The 17,921-nt window shown below is 45.2% G+C and overlaps 1 protein-coding gene across 4 annotated transcripts in view; it reads right to left on the bottom strand.

Annotated features, from left to right (window-relative positions):
- LOC311360946 (rho GTPase-activating protein 12-like) overlaps positions 1 to 16,788 on the bottom strand; it is a 37,508-nt gene extending 20,720 nt beyond the window's left edge. For 3 of the 4 annotated variants that reach the window (XM_084481068.1, XM_084481069.1, XM_084481070.1), the window contains exons 1-2: positions 16,600 to 16,787; positions 13,514 to 14,277 (exon numbers count right to left, since the gene is read on the bottom strand). In XM_084481068.1, the coding sequence (XP_084337194.1) occupies positions 13,514 to 14,197 (684 nt within the window). In that variant the 5' untranslated portion in view covers positions 14,198 to 14,277; positions 16,600 to 16,787. Of the gene's footprint in view, positions 1 to 13,513; positions 14,278 to 16,599 lie in introns of all 4 variants that reach the window. The other variant, XM_084481067.1, reaches the window with a different exon arrangement.
- Positions 16,789 to 17,921: the final 1,133 nt, after the last annotated feature.

Below are 17,921 nucleotides of genomic sequence, written 5' to 3'. Positions count from 1 at the left end.
TGTTAATTAAAAAATGTAAAATCACCCATCATCACAGCTACCCCATCTTAAACCCATATCATTCATCAGATGGCCTCATGACAGGGGTGACCTGGGAAACTGTCGGCAGCTCAAAGCCGTAGTCTACAGATGAAGACGTCTCATTGAAGTCTCCTACTGAAGTGAGATCAGAGGAAAAACGACAGTAAAGTCTACAGCCAAGAGTGCTGAACACACTTTTGAGCGAGTGGTGTGAAGCCCTTTTGGGACTCATCTGTTCAACTACCTCACTTTGGCATAGGAAGGACCTCAAAGTGAAGAGGAACCAGTATGAAAAAGCCTTGTTTGCTCAATGCAGAAAAACCCATGTGAATCCATAGATGTAGTCCAACACAGGGTTTGATGTTTTGCTGATGTGTTATGCTGTACGGCTGCAGGATGTTGATGGTTCTGATGCCTTTGTGACGTCAATGTGACGCATGTCTCTGGAGATTTGGTATAAGAAGAGGTCTCTGACCTTTTGAGTGTGTGGGCACCGGAAAAAAAGAGAAGGTCATACGCCCCGAAACAGGAGCTCTATTCACTCTGGCACCCCAAAATACACAGGAAGTCTTAGCATTATATTCCCAGAGAGGCGTCCATTATACCCCAGGGAGGAGCTAATGAAGTGAACTATGGAAACTTATTTTTGGTAATGCACTTTACTGATTGGCGCAACCTGAACAATGGCTTCCAACAATCCCTGACCACATTTCTTATCCTGTCCCCATAGGAAAGGAAACACAGGACTGAAAATGTGTCTAATAAAAGCCATTTCAAGTGTATAGATTTAGTTAGTGTTACTAATGCTGCTTCTGCCCTTGTATTTGCCATCCTTATCGGAACACGTAGGCAGTGACACAGCCTTTAAGAAGATGCAATGTTGTGGGACGTATCATTATAATTGGTGGCCATGAACTGCTGTTCCATCTGTTTTTTGCTCTCTCCTTTCACAACAAAATAAGGTGCACTGAATGGAGATAAGGAAAGGAAAATGAGTACGAAGGAAGCACAGGAGGACTAAAGAAAGAAGAAATTTGTTTGACTGACTCATTGCACATGGTGGTAGGAAGGCATAAGGCTAGAGCGAAAAATACAGGAGACGCAAGCGTGGAGTGAGACTAGAGTGCCAAATCAAATCATCACACTTATTTATTTGTTTTAAATGCTACTTTGTTCTTTCAAATCTTAACTGACTCCTTGTTTAGGCCTTCCCTTTCATTCCCAATTTGTTCAGACAAATGTCTTGCTCCATAACATGCACCAGCCTGTCTCCGCTGTTCTTAAAGAATGCAGGGAGGGAAAAAAATGCAGGGAAAAAAATGGTGGCCATCATTTCACCTCCTGCAGCTACAGCGAAGAAAGCATACATTTGTTAAAAAGGCCTTAGAGTGTAAGGCCCTTCTGAACAGAAAAGCCTTACAGGGAAGGGAGACAGAGAGACAGACAGACAGACAGACAGGAAGAGTGAGGTAGAGAGAGAGAGTGGAGAGAGAGAGAGATCCCAGAGCATACAGTGTGTCAAGTTTAGTGTGTCAAGTTTCTTTTCAAGAGAAAAAAGGTTTGCAGTATTTCTCAGTTTGATCACATTTCCTTTGGTCAGTAATGTTTTCAGATGATTCATCACAAGGGCGATCCATTTAGATCACTCGGCCAGTGACAAAAAATCTGACAAAGTGCCATTATTGGAACTTTAAAACAAAAATCCAACCTTGTTTGTTTGCCAAACACTGGATGGCAATACTGACATTAGCAGGAAGTTGTTTAAAAACGCAGCACAATGGACATAGAACCAAGGCCACTTAACCGAAAGGTCTGCCTCGCTTATCCGTCAAAGAACTGATGAATGACGTAACATAAAGGTGACAGATCAGAGCTTTCACAATCCACACAACTGCTTGCTCTGGAAGTGCGCTGATAACCGCTTTATGATTGAGTTTCTGCAGAGCCGGTCCATCCGTCCCCCAGAGACGCTGAGACAACATGGTCTGGTATGAATCAATGGAAGAGAGCAAAACCAGCACAAAGCAATCAAGTGTGAGAAAAAGGTACACAAACATGAGCATCATAAGGGACCACACAGGCTCCACTGGACACTTTTACTGTGGAGCTGGAGCGGTGGGTGATGCCTTATATGCCATATATACTTGCCTTTTTGAGGCTTAAAAAGTAAGAAAGTAAGTTTGCGGATGTCAACCATTCAACAAAGATCACATGGCCTCTTTATAAAAGAGGAATGTAACGTCTCTCATCTTCTGAAACCCGTCCTGACCTGTTAGGAGTGAATGCTTAGCATATAGTCATGTGCTGACACTGCTGACATGGCTGTCGATGCTGGCCGGGTAACACTGGATAAAAAATAAAACCTTTGAAGTGTTAAAATAGAAAAACTTCAAAATGCTAATTCATTTTGTGGGTCACATATTCATACTCCATCCCGCCAATATATAAATTACACATTACATGCAAATAATTTTCGGTGTCGGCAGTTAAACTGAACATTCCTTTATCGCTTTGAAACAGAATTCTGCTGGAAACATTGAACGTCATTGTTGAAAACATCTTTGGAGTTTGACAAATGAACATTCCCTACATCCATTTCATAAATAAGTCCTAGGCTGAACAGACCCATAGTCAGAAGCTTATTGTGAAACAATAAGTCTAGACAAGGAATTTCCTCCAGTACGGGACAATAACCACAGCAAAGTGCTTCCACCAGAAGCTTGAGTACAGCTCTCAAATACTATCGACAGCACCTAAACATTGAAATTCTACTGATACAGGACAGTCTGAGGTCTTTAGCTGGGGCCGCGATAATGTATCTGCCCTGCTTGTTGTGTGTCCGTTAGCAGATATGTGGTCAGCCATGCGTCTAAACGTGTCAGTCCTCCCTTTTTGCAAACTCTTCCCTCCACCACTCCAGCACAACGCACAACTAGTACTGTGTGTGCCAGACTCAGACCCAGACCCAGAAGGTTAGCCTTTCAAGGAACATTTTAGCTAGCGTGTTCATCTTATGAAGATCTATAGCAGCAGCGTCATTTGCTTTTGTCCTCATCCATGTTGAACCAACTGTCCTTGGGAAACACATAGCAAACAGTCAGCCCGGACTGGTATTTCCGGTTTGGAACGCAAATGAACAAGAGTGGGAAGCATCTAACCTGACTTCCGAGACAGCAGCCCAGAACAAGGCTTGAAAACCAGTTTTACAAATAGGCCATGCTCTTATCCCCCTGCGGGAATATTAGCTGCAGTTTAAAAGAGAAGAGTGGCACATTCCATGGTAGTTATTGGAATGATGTGTTGTGTTGTGTTTTTGGTGTGAGACACACACACACACACACACACACACACACACACACACACACACACACACACACACACACACACACACACACACACACACACACACACACACACACACACACACACACAGCGAGAAAAATGCAAAGACTTGTGTCTATTATGTGCGAAGACCGATGACAAAGCACTATGCTTACATTGCACAGCAGGATCGATGCAAAGATGTAACCCTTTCCTTACATTTTACATACAACTGATCCAACAAACCTGTCCTCTAGACAGATTCAAAACAGCGCCTACATTCCTCTTATGTAGTTTCTAACATCGCCATTCCGCTGGTCTGGGCTTCACTAAAGCTCCCATAGGATTCACATATTTAGGCACCATACAAACAATATGGCAGCCAAGCAAGAACTGTGAAGTTGACATGCACTCAACAACCTTGTGGGCCGGAGGTCGCTGTACGGTGCGGTACTTCTGTCATAGAACCTGTGCCATGCATTCAGAGGAGCACTGAAGAAAAATAGGGAAGGTGACAACAAGGCTTCTACAGCAATCCACTAATCCCATCTGATATAGCAGTTTCCTAGCGGCCAAGTCTTAAGAGCAGGGCTAAGGAGCTTTAAGGCTGCAGAGGAAAGGAGATGGCATTTAAGCTACGAGAGCAGACATTAAGCCCACCTTCTCCATTAGCAAACGCAGGTCGGCTGTCTTAGGGGGCTATTGTTTCGTCATGCGTTTTAATAAAATGTATATATAATGAATTATATACAATAAGTCAATAATCAGCCTGAAACAAAACAATAGTGGTTTTTAGATAATTTTGCTAGCTTCAACCGTGTACTATTTTCCGAGGATTGAAGCAAACCATTGGGAGGTCATCACAGACAGGGCTACATACTGGGGGCTATTGAATCATACCAAATATAATCAAATAATCGGATAAAACAATGACAAAGTAGACAAGACTTAGACAAGTGGCTCTATGTACAAGGTATGGAATATTATGCGGTTCACCCACGCACTATGCTGATATACTTCATCACAGTGTTACAACCCCCTGCAGCTTTTATGAAGAATAAAAGCCACTCCAGACAGTGACAAATATGTAGCAGGCTTTACCAGTTCAAAGTCTAGTCCTTAGTCAAAATGCCAACCCATTGCTGAACAGCAGCGACACAGGACACCTAAAGTTGTGAACTTTCTCAACTAAAGGAGCTATGCGGTGTCATCTGCTGAGCCTCACACATGAGGGGTGGACAGTGAAGACAAGCAGTTGAGATGGGACATTGAAAGATTAAAATGGTATAGCATCAATCTTTTACTCAACGTGCCCGGTCCCCTATAACTGAGGAGGGTGAACACGACAGCAGCCTGCCAATCATTGTCCTATCCATTTACACATCCCCTATAGTCCAAGTCTACATGGGTGGAACATGGACATGGTCGAAGCCCCTTCATCATCACAGAAGGGTCAGAACCTAACCCCATCAGCGATACCAAGCTTAGCAGACCCCCGCACCTAAAAGATCTGTTAAAAGAGAAACAGAATGATACTGAATGTACTTTTTATTGATTTACTTGCACCGGTATAGCTGTTGAAAAACAGATAATCTGCATGTCAATCCTGGTCCCGTTAAGATTGTTTTTGACCTCTGCAGCCCACTGCAGCTGTATTACTGTGAGAAGCTTCACACCAGTTCCAGCGTTTACAGTAAACAAGAGCTGGCTGAGCCAGAACCAAACCTAATCGGTGTAGGCTGCAGTGACCCGCTGACATCAAACCAAGCTGTGCTGATGTTTGGAGCTTATGCTCCACAGAAAAAATGTGGGTGTTCTTGCCTTGTATTGAAAAGCGATCACATAAGAAATGCCTACATGGCTGGACTTTTTCCATAACAATTTGATGAAACATTGTTTCATAGTTACACTTCATCTGATTCATTTTACATTTCATAATACTAGATTAACACCCAGCGGATTAGGTGGACACAAGGCTTGATCTGGCGTTTTAACTCGCCACTCATCACGAGGTCACCGTAAACAAAGAAAGAGAAAACTTGGGTCAGTCTAGGCCGTCCAACCTAGCAACCTCCGTCTTACGTGTCGGTGAATTGTGAATTGATGAGTCCTCAATTCATCAATTCACAACTTACTTTTGCCGATTCAGATTTTAAAGAGTGACAAACTCTCACCATTTCACTCTCACCATTTATAAGTGTTATGTCTAAACAAACAAAAGCATTCATTGGCTCCACAATGTCAACCTTCCAGAGTTAATCTGTGACTCTGAAGTTGCCCCAGGTGCAAAGTGCACAGCACAACGTCTTCCTCCCTCAGAAATTATACAGCCCAGTGTCACTGCTAAGTACACATGGGTAGGGCTCCAAGCAAACCTCAGTTTATATGGCACTGGAAAATGACATGCTTCCTCCGGTCCCCTGTCATTTGGTGGGCAGTGAAATATGATGAGGAATTATGTGGTGCCCCCACATAATAGCATAATACTTCAGAGACCAGGAATGGTAAACTTCTTCAAAAGTCTAGACTATGTTCCCCCCAGAAATAGTCTTCCAGGCGTGAGCACTTGAGTGTTGCTCCGAACAACAGCTATCGTGACGATTTCTCATGAGAGCTTATTAATCATTCCTAATTGCTGCTTTAGTGCCATGTGCAAAGAAGGAATCCTGCAATGTCTAACAGATGCACACTAAAGAGGACAATCCAAGCCACGATGTATGGGGCAGGCTGGTTGCCTAGCTTTGGGCAAGCTATTTGCAAAGGCTGGGCCCCTCCACTGGTTCCCACAGAGGGAACACACAGAGGCTGTGTCATTAAGAAGAAGAAAGGAAGAAGGAAAGGTCATGTGTGCCATCATCAATAATTACAAAGACATCGATATAGCATTTCACTTACGACATACCATTTTGAGTCACCATTGCAGACAAAACTCTTTGCAGAACTGCCAAAGAACCATTGCCATGTTCATTAAATGAATCAACAAATTGATTATCGACGTGCCTATTCAAATATGGAAAACAATACTGTTCAATTTAGACTGAAACAAAATATTTCAGAATTTTCCACTTACAGATTCCCTCTTCCAGTGAATAATAGCCACTCAGCAGGGCAACCTCCATCCAAACAAACCCAATCCTGTTCAGTCTTGCCCTTGCACAACACCTCCCTTGCCCACCTTACCCCTTCTCCATCCTCAGCACCACCGCTGCCCCGGGCGGACAGCTGTCCAAACAAATGTTACGTAGCTGGGGCTTATGTAATGTAGCGTGGCAAGGACTAAACACATCCTCTTAGCTATACCCGCAGCGCTAGTCATCATCAGCATCTCATGGTGCTGGGGATGAGGGGGGGTGGGGGGGGTTTGGGGGGGGGAACTGGATCTCAACTGCCCGTTTGCTTCAATGCCAAACGGATGAATGAGTTCTGAAAGGGAATTGTAGTCGGGGACAGCTGCTTCTTTGAGTCCTCCACGATGACGTGACGAGGAGGAAGTTTGAGCTAAGCCTGCAAAGAACTAGCTGTTAAGAGAACTAGAGAACGAGAGAGAGAGAGAGAGAGAGAGAGAGAGAGAGAGAGAAGCAGACCGGCACAGCGCTTTTATGAGAGATAAAGGGCTAGAGCCGCACATTGAGAGTCTCAAAGTAAAGAGATGGAGGGCGAAAGGAGAGGTGATCTGGTATGGTGTGTTACACATGCATGCTCTCATGCAGAGCTCACATGTGATCACACACACACACACACACACACACACACACACACACACACACACACACACACACACACACACACACACACACACACACACACACACACACACACACACACACACGTAGCATACCGGTGTCGATTGCGCTTGCGAGGCGTTCATCCTCCAGCGTGATATGTGAACGCCTGAAACGAGCTGCGGCTGCAATCAATGCGTCGTCCCCGTGTGCCCGTCACCAGGGGCAGCGGTGTGCACACATTTGCATGCGAAAGGGCTTTGCTGCGACACCCCACCAGAGCCGCGAACGAGGCAGAACGAGGGTGTCGAGGAGAGCCGCCGCCTGATAAACAAACCGCTGCGTGGTGACTCGGCACACTGCAGAGTCACCCTGCGGTGTGCCGTGTTCACACAGCACTGACGACTGACCGACTGCACCATAAATAACCGACATGGAAGAAAGTGGTGTTTGGGAAAAACAACACACATTCACACATCATTCCATGATGTGTGAATGAGGGGGGAAAAGTGAGAAACACACGTATATCACTGTGTGTATGCATTGAACAGCACACTGCGGGGTGACTCTTCCCACATACTTCTCTCTCTCTCTCTCTCTCTCACACACACACACACACACACACACACACACACACACACACACACACACACACACACACACACACACACACACACACACACACACACACACACACACACACACACACACACACACACACACACGGAGCCCCTTACCGTGTCGTGCTCCTCTGGGTACATGCCGTCCTGCCTTGCGGCTGGGCTCGGCTGCAGCAGCGAGGGGCTCCTAGCCACACCGCTGGCTGATCAGGAGGTTGAGGGATGTATGAGCAGTATGGGCAGCAAGGGGAGCCCACAGCAGCAGCCGTAGGAGCAGCAGCAGCGGCAGTAGAGACACCCCCACCACCTCCACTCAACCTAGTCAATTCTCAATGCGATCACTCACCGACTAGCCGACAGGAAAAGACAATCTAGGACCTCTTTGCAGTGTGCATGACATCAACAAGGTAGGCAGAGGCAGAGAGAGGGGGAGAGAGAGAGCTCAGTCACTCTCAAGCGCTCAATGCTGTCACAACAGATGCCGTCACTTCTTGTCCAGCTTTCGCAGAATGCCGCCCAGCACAGATCATCCGAGACATGGCAATCTTACTCAAAATACTGTGTGTGTGTGTGTGTGTCAGTCAAAGGGATTAAAGGCAAGCTCTCTATAAGTGCTGGTAGTGTGTGAGCCTCCTCCCAAGTCGTGGAATGTCGTCTCCATGTAGTTCAAAAGGACATTGAGCTCCATCCAATAGAGCCTCTGTCTGCCAGACATCTGCCCGCTGAAAGGCTGCATACAGTTTGTATTGTGCTTTGGATGTGTGGTGCCATTTTAGTTTACACACACACACACAGACCAGAGAGTCCTGATATAGTGTAATCTGTTACATGAGAAAACAATTATTTGCCTACATCAATGTGCATATTGAAAGATTTTATTTTGTTAGATAAAAGCCAATGGTTGCTGTTGAGTTATGAATCTCAAATACAGTTTTTCTAAACACATTTGTAGTGTGTGTGTGTGTGCGCGTGTGCGTGCGTGCGTGTGTGTGTGCGTGTGTGTGTGTGGCGGCTGGTGGTTTTTAAAGTGAGGGAGGAAGGACTGTGCGCTTGGTTGCCATTGGCCTGCTTGCACTGTTAGTGGCGTATGGTGGCATAAGTATGTGAGAATCAAGTTGTTTCAGGGTGTTTTGGGTATATAAAAAGGGTGTATAAAATAGCAGAGAGGGATAATTATGTGAATAAAATTGAAACAAATCCACCAGTGGCAGCATTGTACTTTGAAAGCTGGTGGGCAGCATGTCTTGGACTACAAGGGCAGAAGGAAAGGATGCAAAGCCAATTAGTCAAATCAGGCCTACTCTTGATTTGTAAAACGAAATTAAAAAATCTGGGCCTATCATTGGGCCTATTTTTGCCCTCAATGACTGAAGCTGTTGTAATGTTTATTTTCAGCTACAATTGTTTTAAGGAAAATGAAGACACAAGACCAAAAGTGATGACATTTAAAATGCATCATGCTCTGAATCATTCACTAACATCCTTTCCACAATATTAAACAGAATGGTCAGAGTAACAAACAATTAAAAGAACAACAAGAACATAATTTCACAACTATTGACATGGGCTGTAAGCCTAACATTGTTTGAGGCAAATGTGGATGTTAATGGATGTTTCAGAATGTTGGTCACGGTGTTAAGCCAAATAAGATTGAGGGACTTCATTTATAGATCAAGTCAATCCTCCTCGCTGTTTGTGTTGCAAAGATATCAGTGACCTGGTCATACCAAACGGGATATTTTTTAAGTGATTTCAGAATAACGGCGAATGTAACTCCACGTTTTCTCCACCCTTTCAGACGGCTCAGTAACCCAACGGTGGAGTACCGAAAAATAGGTAGACTCAGTGCGTTTATTTCGGCTGACTTTTGGCAGTGGAAACGCCAATATAAGCGAACCGAACCGCACTGCTCGGTGGAAAAGCCAATATAAGCGAACAGAGCCGCACTGTAACGCAACGAACAGTAGCGCACCGCTCGGTGGAAACGAGGCATACAAGCAGGTTCGTTGGTTCTCGTAGCCTCCCTCCGGGCTGCTCCACAGCCAGGGCTCCTGCTTATTGGTTCATAGCGCAGCCAGGGCTCCAGCCTATTCGTGAATAGACGTTGACGCGATTCAGATCCCTTAGCTAGACACACCCACTCGAGGAGGACTTTCCTCCTCTCTCCCATTGACCCCCATGTTATCCACCGGCCGCCAGTAGTTCCCGAGAAATGAATGGGAGTCAATGGAGGCTGAGGGAGGAACGTCCTCCCCCAAGTAATATTCAATAGGCGATATGGGGTGCTAATATCCCTTTACCCAGGGAAACAGACATTACATATACAAAGGCATTAAAGTAGTCATATTTAAGGGCATTAATCCATTACAGTAGTCTGGGCAATCTACACTTTTTATTCTCAACAATGATAAGGAGGATCTTCCTCCCTCTACTCACTGGAGAAGCCTCCACTGGTGTGTGTGTGTGTGTGTGTGTGTGTGTGTGTGTGTGTGTGTGTGTGTGTGTGTGTGTGTGTGTGTGTGTCTCCCCACATCACTGCGGGGCACAAACATCACTGCGGGCATTCTGTCAGATATCTGGATTAGTGAATGTGAGGCAGTATAGTTATACTTGCCTCAGAGCAACGAATGGCTCACAACTGAAATTCTGCATTTAGAGAAAGAAAAAAAAAGAGGCAGAAAGTGGCAAAAAGTGAGAAGCAGAAGGAACAGAAGGAAATAGAGTATGGGGTATGAAACAAAGAACGGGAGGGAAGGGAATAGTGCTGAATCACTGTGTGAGCAGAATTGCAGTTTGGGGTTAATGAAGCGCTCGGCGGGCTCTTGAAGACGGGGGCTGGTGCAGAGGATGAGACGGGCAGGCCGAGTCGGCGCTTATCTACAGTGCCGGCCCAACCAATCACACATGCACACACAAAAACACACACACACACAAAAACACACACACACACACACACACACACACACACACACACACACACACACACACACACACACACACACACACACACACACACACACACACACACACACACACACACACACACACACACCTCAGGGTACAACAGATAGTGGCCGCACAACGCTCAGCCTTAGTTTAATGGAAGGTATAGAAGGTCCACTTTATAAAGCGAGCATCTCAGAGTCCTGCAGTGTTGTTCAGTATGAAGGGCCTTCAGCCATGTGGGCGACGTACTGACAAACCGTGCAGACTGATTCACTTCTCCAAGAAAACACTAAGCATAATAATGTAAATGCCAACAACGAGGATCAAGTTAAGTTCACAGATCGAATCCTGGGTATTCAGAAGAGGGGGGTAGAGGGGTATATAATAAGAAGAATAAATAACCCTTACCCTAACCCTTATTGGGAAGTGCGCCATACAGAACATGTCAATCAGTGACCTCTGCCTTACTACGATGAGTGGAATAACAAGAGACACGAAAGACGCAACACATGATAGAAGTCTGGCGGTGACCCAGCCACACAAGGCCATCCCCTTAGGGAAATTGATTCAGTACTTCACAATAAAACATGAATTATATATATATTTTTTTTAAAGCTGTCGATGGTGTCGCAGGACAACAGGGGGGAGAGAGTAATAAAAATTGAAGGAGCAAGAAAAGGAATAAGTAAAAATCAATGGAGGAGCCGTTCAGCGAAGCGGCAAATGAACGCACCCCCAGACCTTGAGAGTGGTGTTTTGATTTACAGGCTCACGGTCGCAGCGACCAGTGAGGGGGAGGCTCATCTATAAAGGACAGCTGTGGGAGGGAGTAGGAGCAGCGAGGGCGGAGATCATGAGCGCTTCGTTTGTCACGACAAGATCAATGCTGAAAGCGCTCGTGGGAATCTGAGCATTTGCGCTCCAAGAAGAAGAAAACGCTAAAAATCAATTGTAGATTTCACCGCCATGGAGGGAACACTCCTCTGTGGCCGTTTTAAAAAGGCAGTCTTAATAATAATGTGGCAAGTGTGGTTGTAAAAAGGAATGTCCCCTGCTCATAAAGAAGAACATAAAGACTGATGTGGCGGGGGAGGAGGAGGAGGTAGTCATGTGGGGGGGGTTGTAGCCCACTAGGTCACCAAGAAAGTCGTGACAAAGTGTCTTCCATCCGGTCCCAGCCTCAGCATGGCGGGCAGAGAGGGTGATGGCAGAACCACTTCTTGGCTGGCTCACCACTGGGTTTGCCAGCTGGCACTGGAACCATGGCCAGCACAAGCACACACCTCTCCCCATCTTAAATCAAAACAAAAACTATACCAGTTTATGATATTCTATTAAGTGTTTCTCCGCTCTACCGTAGCCCAGTTCCCTTACTTCCTATTAGCTTTGTACTTCAGTTATAGGCAATTTATTTTAGAAGCATTTCTTTGTGATTGTGTTGAAAACCCTTATTTTTCTACAGTCTAGCAAAAACAATAGAGATAGTAGGGAGTCTACTTAAATATGCAGCAGAGTAAAATGGACCCACAACAATCAGATTTTCTTCAAATCGCCGGTATGAGAAATTATGTTAAATAGTTTGTGGCTATTGCCAAAGAATTTTGTGATAAATACTAGGGCTGGAACAAACAACAAGCTATTTTTACTGTTTATCACACTATTCTTCATTCACATAATAATAAATGAATAGTAGCATGTACGTTTACTTAATTGATTAATTACAATTCAATTATAACAAATACATTTCCTAGTAATTGTTTCAGTACTGATATATACATTTATCGACAACAAATACGAAAATAGCCATCTAAGGACTTCTACACTAACAACAAAGGACTAAGGGCAGAACGTTTTCACATTGCCACCAGTTACACAGAAAACAAGTGACACACACAGTGGATCACAGGGACTGCTTTATAAGGATACAGAGTTAGCGGAGAAATCTCCCACCCCCCCCCCCACCACCCCCTGCCTTTCACCTCATCGGATGCTTGTCACACTGACTGACTTGGCAGTTTCAGGCTTCCTCTTCTTGTTTGACTTGGGTTTCACAGGAAAGCGGACATGGATTAACAATCAGCAGTGTCCACTACCCATTTCAAAGTAAAACGCAAAGTAAACGCAGCGCAAAAAACTAAACATTGCTAGCCGAGTATTATGTGCATTCTGTGTCCAATGTGAAGCAAATATTCCCTCTTGAATGTAGTACAGGACAAGGATTGAACGTCAAGAAAACTCAGCACACAGAAAGTTGCCATCAGACACAAAAAGTCCACATCCATCTCATGGTGTTGTTTACGTCGGAGTATTACACGAAAACAAGCATTCATTAATAAGACATAAAGCAACAGTGCAGCGGCCGTCCCCATGGTGCGTTATGAACGCATCCAGAGCTGCCTCTTGCAGACATCAGATCATTTGTGCTCCATTACACCTGTGATATAACACCATACCCCTGGGAAACATTAAACCCATCTTCAGACATGTGAGCGACCCCGAGTACAGCTCTCCTCTCCTCCACAGCGGAGAGGGGGGGCAGGGGTGTGTTGTAGATGTAATGGCAATGCCATGCTGACCTAGTTTTCCATTCTCTCGCTGATCTTTTGCCCTATAGCGAGCTGGACTAATGATTGCAGACACAAACCAGCCAGCCTAGCTAATCCCTCATCCAAGTGTTCCTGACACTAGGGCAATAGGGCCAAATTGATCATCATATCTTCTGCCCTTCATGCAATTGCTACCATATTTGACAGAATAACGGCATTTGATGGCTTACACAAAAAAAGTACAATGCAGTAATGAACAAAACAAGTCTCGGACCAAACTATAGCATAGCATTAACAGATTGACGATAACGTTCAGTTCTCTCTCTCTCTCTCTCACCTGCAGGTGCTCGGTGGAGCTGCCGCTCAGCTCGTCTCCGGACTCCGAGTCGTTGGTGCGTCTCTCCAAGCTCTCCCCGGCCGAGTCCACGTCCAGGGGCTGCCGGCCCGCATCCGGGGAGCGGGCCCGGGAGCGCGGAAGCGTGTCACTTCCTCCCCCCTTGTTGCCGTGCTGGGGGGGGCCTCCGGCTCCACCGCCCTGGACGAGGCAATCCGCCAGTGCCCGGTGGGGGTCCGAGGGGCTGTGGAGGGGCTGGTGGTTGGAGTCTCTCCGCGGGGTGGACGGGCTCACGTGACCGGGGGATGTGGGTGAGGACGGCGAGCGGCGGTAGCCGGATTCGCGCCGGCTGACGCCCGGCTCCGCGGGGGGCTCCAGCACCAGGGCGCCGGGCTTGGAGTGGGCACGGCCCGGCGGGGACCACCCGGTGCCGGTGGGCCCTGGCAGGTGGATGGGTTTGGGCGGGGGCATGAGAGCTTTGCGCACCTCACGCACGTACTGGGCCGGCACGTAGAAGGCCTTGGAGCCCTCCTCCTTCTTCACCTGCCACCAGTCCTCGTTGGTCTTCTTCACCAGCAGGAAGCACTCGCCCTGCTGGATGTTGATGAGCCGCTCCTTGGACTTATACTCGTAGTCGTACTCCACCTCGATGTACACCTGGCCCGGGGCGATTGGCAGGTCTGCCATGGCGCCTCTTGTAGGAGCCCCCCTGGCAACTCACCGCAGCAGGGAAGACTCGATCCACAACATGGCGGTCCGGGGCAAGGCTGGGGGAGGCAAATGGATCAATGTTTACTCTCGGACCACCACAGCAGGCAATTTCCCTGGTAGCCTCACTTAAACATTGTTTTGTATTTTCTACATTTGAAATGGAGAATCCTTATCTTTTTGATCAGCACGTCAACAGGGTTTACTGGATAGAAACCCAGGACTAGAGTACATTAAGACCATCATGGCAGTCCAAGGCTTACCTCTAACTTTAACCTTGTCAATTCAGTTAGCAGGTCTGACAGGAAGGGGGTCATGCCCTTTCCATTTCTGACTAATCCTCATACAGATGTCACGATGAGACCATGTGAAAGGCCAGGACTACAAGTCAGTAGTCAAATTGAAGTAAAATCTAATGTAGCTCAGGTCTATCAAATTCTGCCATGTAATAACAATTGGAGGCTGTAATAAAAAAAGGGACTTGCCTTCCTACTTCTACAAGACATGTAGGTCAAATAATACAAAGAACTACAGCAACATCAACAAACAGCAACAGAGCAAACACAAGCCTAACAAACAGCAAAAACTACACACAAGGTTTACAGCAACCACAAAAAAGTTATAATAATAATATAATAATATCAAACATCTTATACTAAATTAACGGTTACTTTGTAACCGTTCTGTTTTGTCTGTTTAGTACAACATACTAAATTAAATGTTACAGTGGTCTGATCCAATAGGAAAGAACATATTTCTGTTTCTTCTTCCTCAATGGTCCTCAAACATATTCAAAAGGGTCATGTTTACCCATAACCATATTAGGCGAATGTTATCTTTTTCATTCTTATGCAATATCTTCATTTGCCTTTCTAAGCCCATATAATAAATGCATTTTATTGTCTAACCATTTATTGTAGCTTCTATGTTATGGCAGGATATTGGCTAATAGTGCTGCATAAGAAGTGATGGGTTTGGAAATATCAGGAATAGACTTCCTATGTTAAAACGCCATGCAAGTTCTGCAGCTTCTATTTCTACTACGACAATGAAGCAATAGGAAGCCTGAAATGCCAAAATGGAAATGGAGTTTTGAAATACATAGCCTATTGGTAGATTAGACAGGATAGCATTGTCATGAAAGACCAGCCGATTGGCTCATTCAGATCAATTAATTTGAGTAAATCATTGATTCATTTAGATCAACTGCAAAGAGGTTTTGATCTATATGTCTGGGTCTAAGTTGCATATCTTGTATCAAAATTGTGTACATTTACACATTGTACATTTCTTGATTGCATTTGGCCTTCTTATTCAAATATAGGCCTACTACATAATATGCTTATAACTATGTTTGTCAAGTGGACAAACAACATATGTATAAAAATCACCCTTTTTAAACTTATGAATCTTGGGTGCTTCATGGATGTACATCCTGAATGTTCCAGGTAATTTCCTAGCTCTATTTATCACAACAGAGACGGATGGGAAAACTCTCAGACTGCTGCGAGTCAGTAGAGGAGTTTTTGACAGACATTACCTGCACACCATCCCATCTCAATATAACAAGCCCATTGGAAGGAGACTTCCATTTGTAAAACGTGCAGGCAAGTTGAGTCAAGTCCCTGCTCCCCAGTGGAAGGTCTAGAGTGACTAGTCCTACATAACAGGGTTGACAAGTGGCTAACTATACTCGTTGGCTAAGTTGGCTACAGATCAAATTACGATGTATTTTGAAGTATGCAAGATGTGCTTACTTGTTGTGAATCACATAACTGAGTCACTGCCAAACCAATTCCAGCCCTCACCTCATAGGTGCTTCCAATGGGCCTCAATTCAGCTAAATATGCCACATTCCACATTTCACCCTGACTTACCACGAATGACAACAAACGGGCCATACCATATACTAAAGAGTCCGAGCTCTTCTGTAAAGCACAATGTTTCCTAAATGACATGAGGGGGGATAAGCCAAGGGTAGACATACTCTCGATCACCTGTACACGTTTCGAATTCACAGCAACTTATTTTCAGAGCACCTTGGTCTTTCTTTTCTTGCGACGGCGACGTTTTCATGACGCAATCGCCTACCTGGGACTAACATAGTGATGCAGATCTGGTACCAGGGGTCTGATCCAGATCTGCAACCAGGGGTCTGATCCAGATCTGCTACCAGGGGTCTGATCGGCGTCAGAAGAGTCAGGAGTTTGGTCAGGCAGGGAAAAGGACGTGAGGAAATGAATCCAACACTAACTAACTACACCTAAGCACTAACTACACAGGTACTGAGCCGTCGCTAACGTTAGCAAGCTAATAAGCTCGGAGCTACGCTTTTATCAGTGTCCCAGTGCGAGACTAGGAAGTAAAGAAACTATATTTACCTTTTCCTTTGACGAGACTCGTTCCTAGAAGAAACCGGAGACCGCCTCAGTTATATGAACACAACCTGTATACATTGAAGTTGAGCTACTTCCTAATTCTAGTAAGCGTCCACCACCAACTGTGCCCTAGTTACTTATTTTCCAAAGGTATGTGAACGCAGCGCTCCTATCTGTCTCGCTCTGGCGTTCCCAGAGCAGCGCTCGCTCCCGCTTATTATTCACGCCTGCCAGCTCTCCAGCTTCCCCGGAGCGCTCAGGTGTCAGGGATACATAATATACAAAGGGTGGTGACACCATCTAGTGGTGGTGGGGGGGAGCTACGGTTTTGTCTGAGCATTACACTACAGCACATTAAGATTTTGTTTGCTTGCAGGATTAGGATGCACGAATCCACCTGCCGGGTCTGAGGAGACGGGATGGCTGCGCGCGCGCACGAAAGCACGCATGCATTATGTAAATATTTGGCGACATCTGGTGGAGGATAACGTTCCAGTGTGTTGGAGACATTATGCCTTTATATTTAAAGATTCCTCTTTACATTAATTGCCTCTGTTCTGTTGCCAAAAAAAAACACACCAAAAAAGTACCCTCCCTCCTACACATTTCCCGCAAAATGAGATTATACTCGGTGGGGGTTAAATACCAAAACAAAACGAACTATCTAAATTAATACTGAACTGCACCATATCTACCCCAATACGTAACTGAACCATCTAACCAGAAACAAAATTGTATTTATTTATGTAGAATGTACACTATGTAAAATTGTCGCTCCAAATGACTTTGAACATGATGAATGCATGATGGAAGAATGTCGCAAGAATGGGACGTGAGATGTGAGTTGTGCAAGGAGCTCTTGCTGTGTCATGGTAAGAAGATATAGTACGTTCAGGGCTCAAGACTTATTTTTCTACTGCTGGCAGTGGTGCCACTAACTTTTTAATTTGGTGGCACCCTAACAAATCTGGTCGCACCGAATTATTTGCCTTTCGCAGTATTGGCATGTCCTTTTTCACCCATCTGTGTTCAATTATTTGAACCGATTCACTAACTTTTAATAAGCTGTCAAATGTTTTGACAGCATAGGGGGGGCTTTTTCTATTTTACCACCAGTACGAACCAACACTTATTTTTTTTCAAGCGATCCGATTTGGCCAAAAAATAAAATATTTTGAGTGATCTGATTAGCTAGAATTTTTTAATCTTTCCTTGACGTATGTGAAAGGTGAACAATAAAGGAATGGAAACAACAGATTATGGTGAAAATTGGTTAACTGGTGAACACAAAGATAAAACAAGCACAAAACCACACTGCAACCCGT

The sequence above is a fragment of the Micromesistius poutassou genome (genome assembly GCF_964030765.1).
Source record: "Micromesistius poutassou genome assembly, chromosome: 16".
Lineage (NCBI taxonomy): Eukaryota > Metazoa > Chordata > Actinopteri > Gadiformes > Gadidae > Micromesistius > Micromesistius poutassou.
The sequence above is the reverse complement of the archived record's forward strand: the minus strand, read 5'-3'. Positions and strand labels throughout refer to the sequence as shown.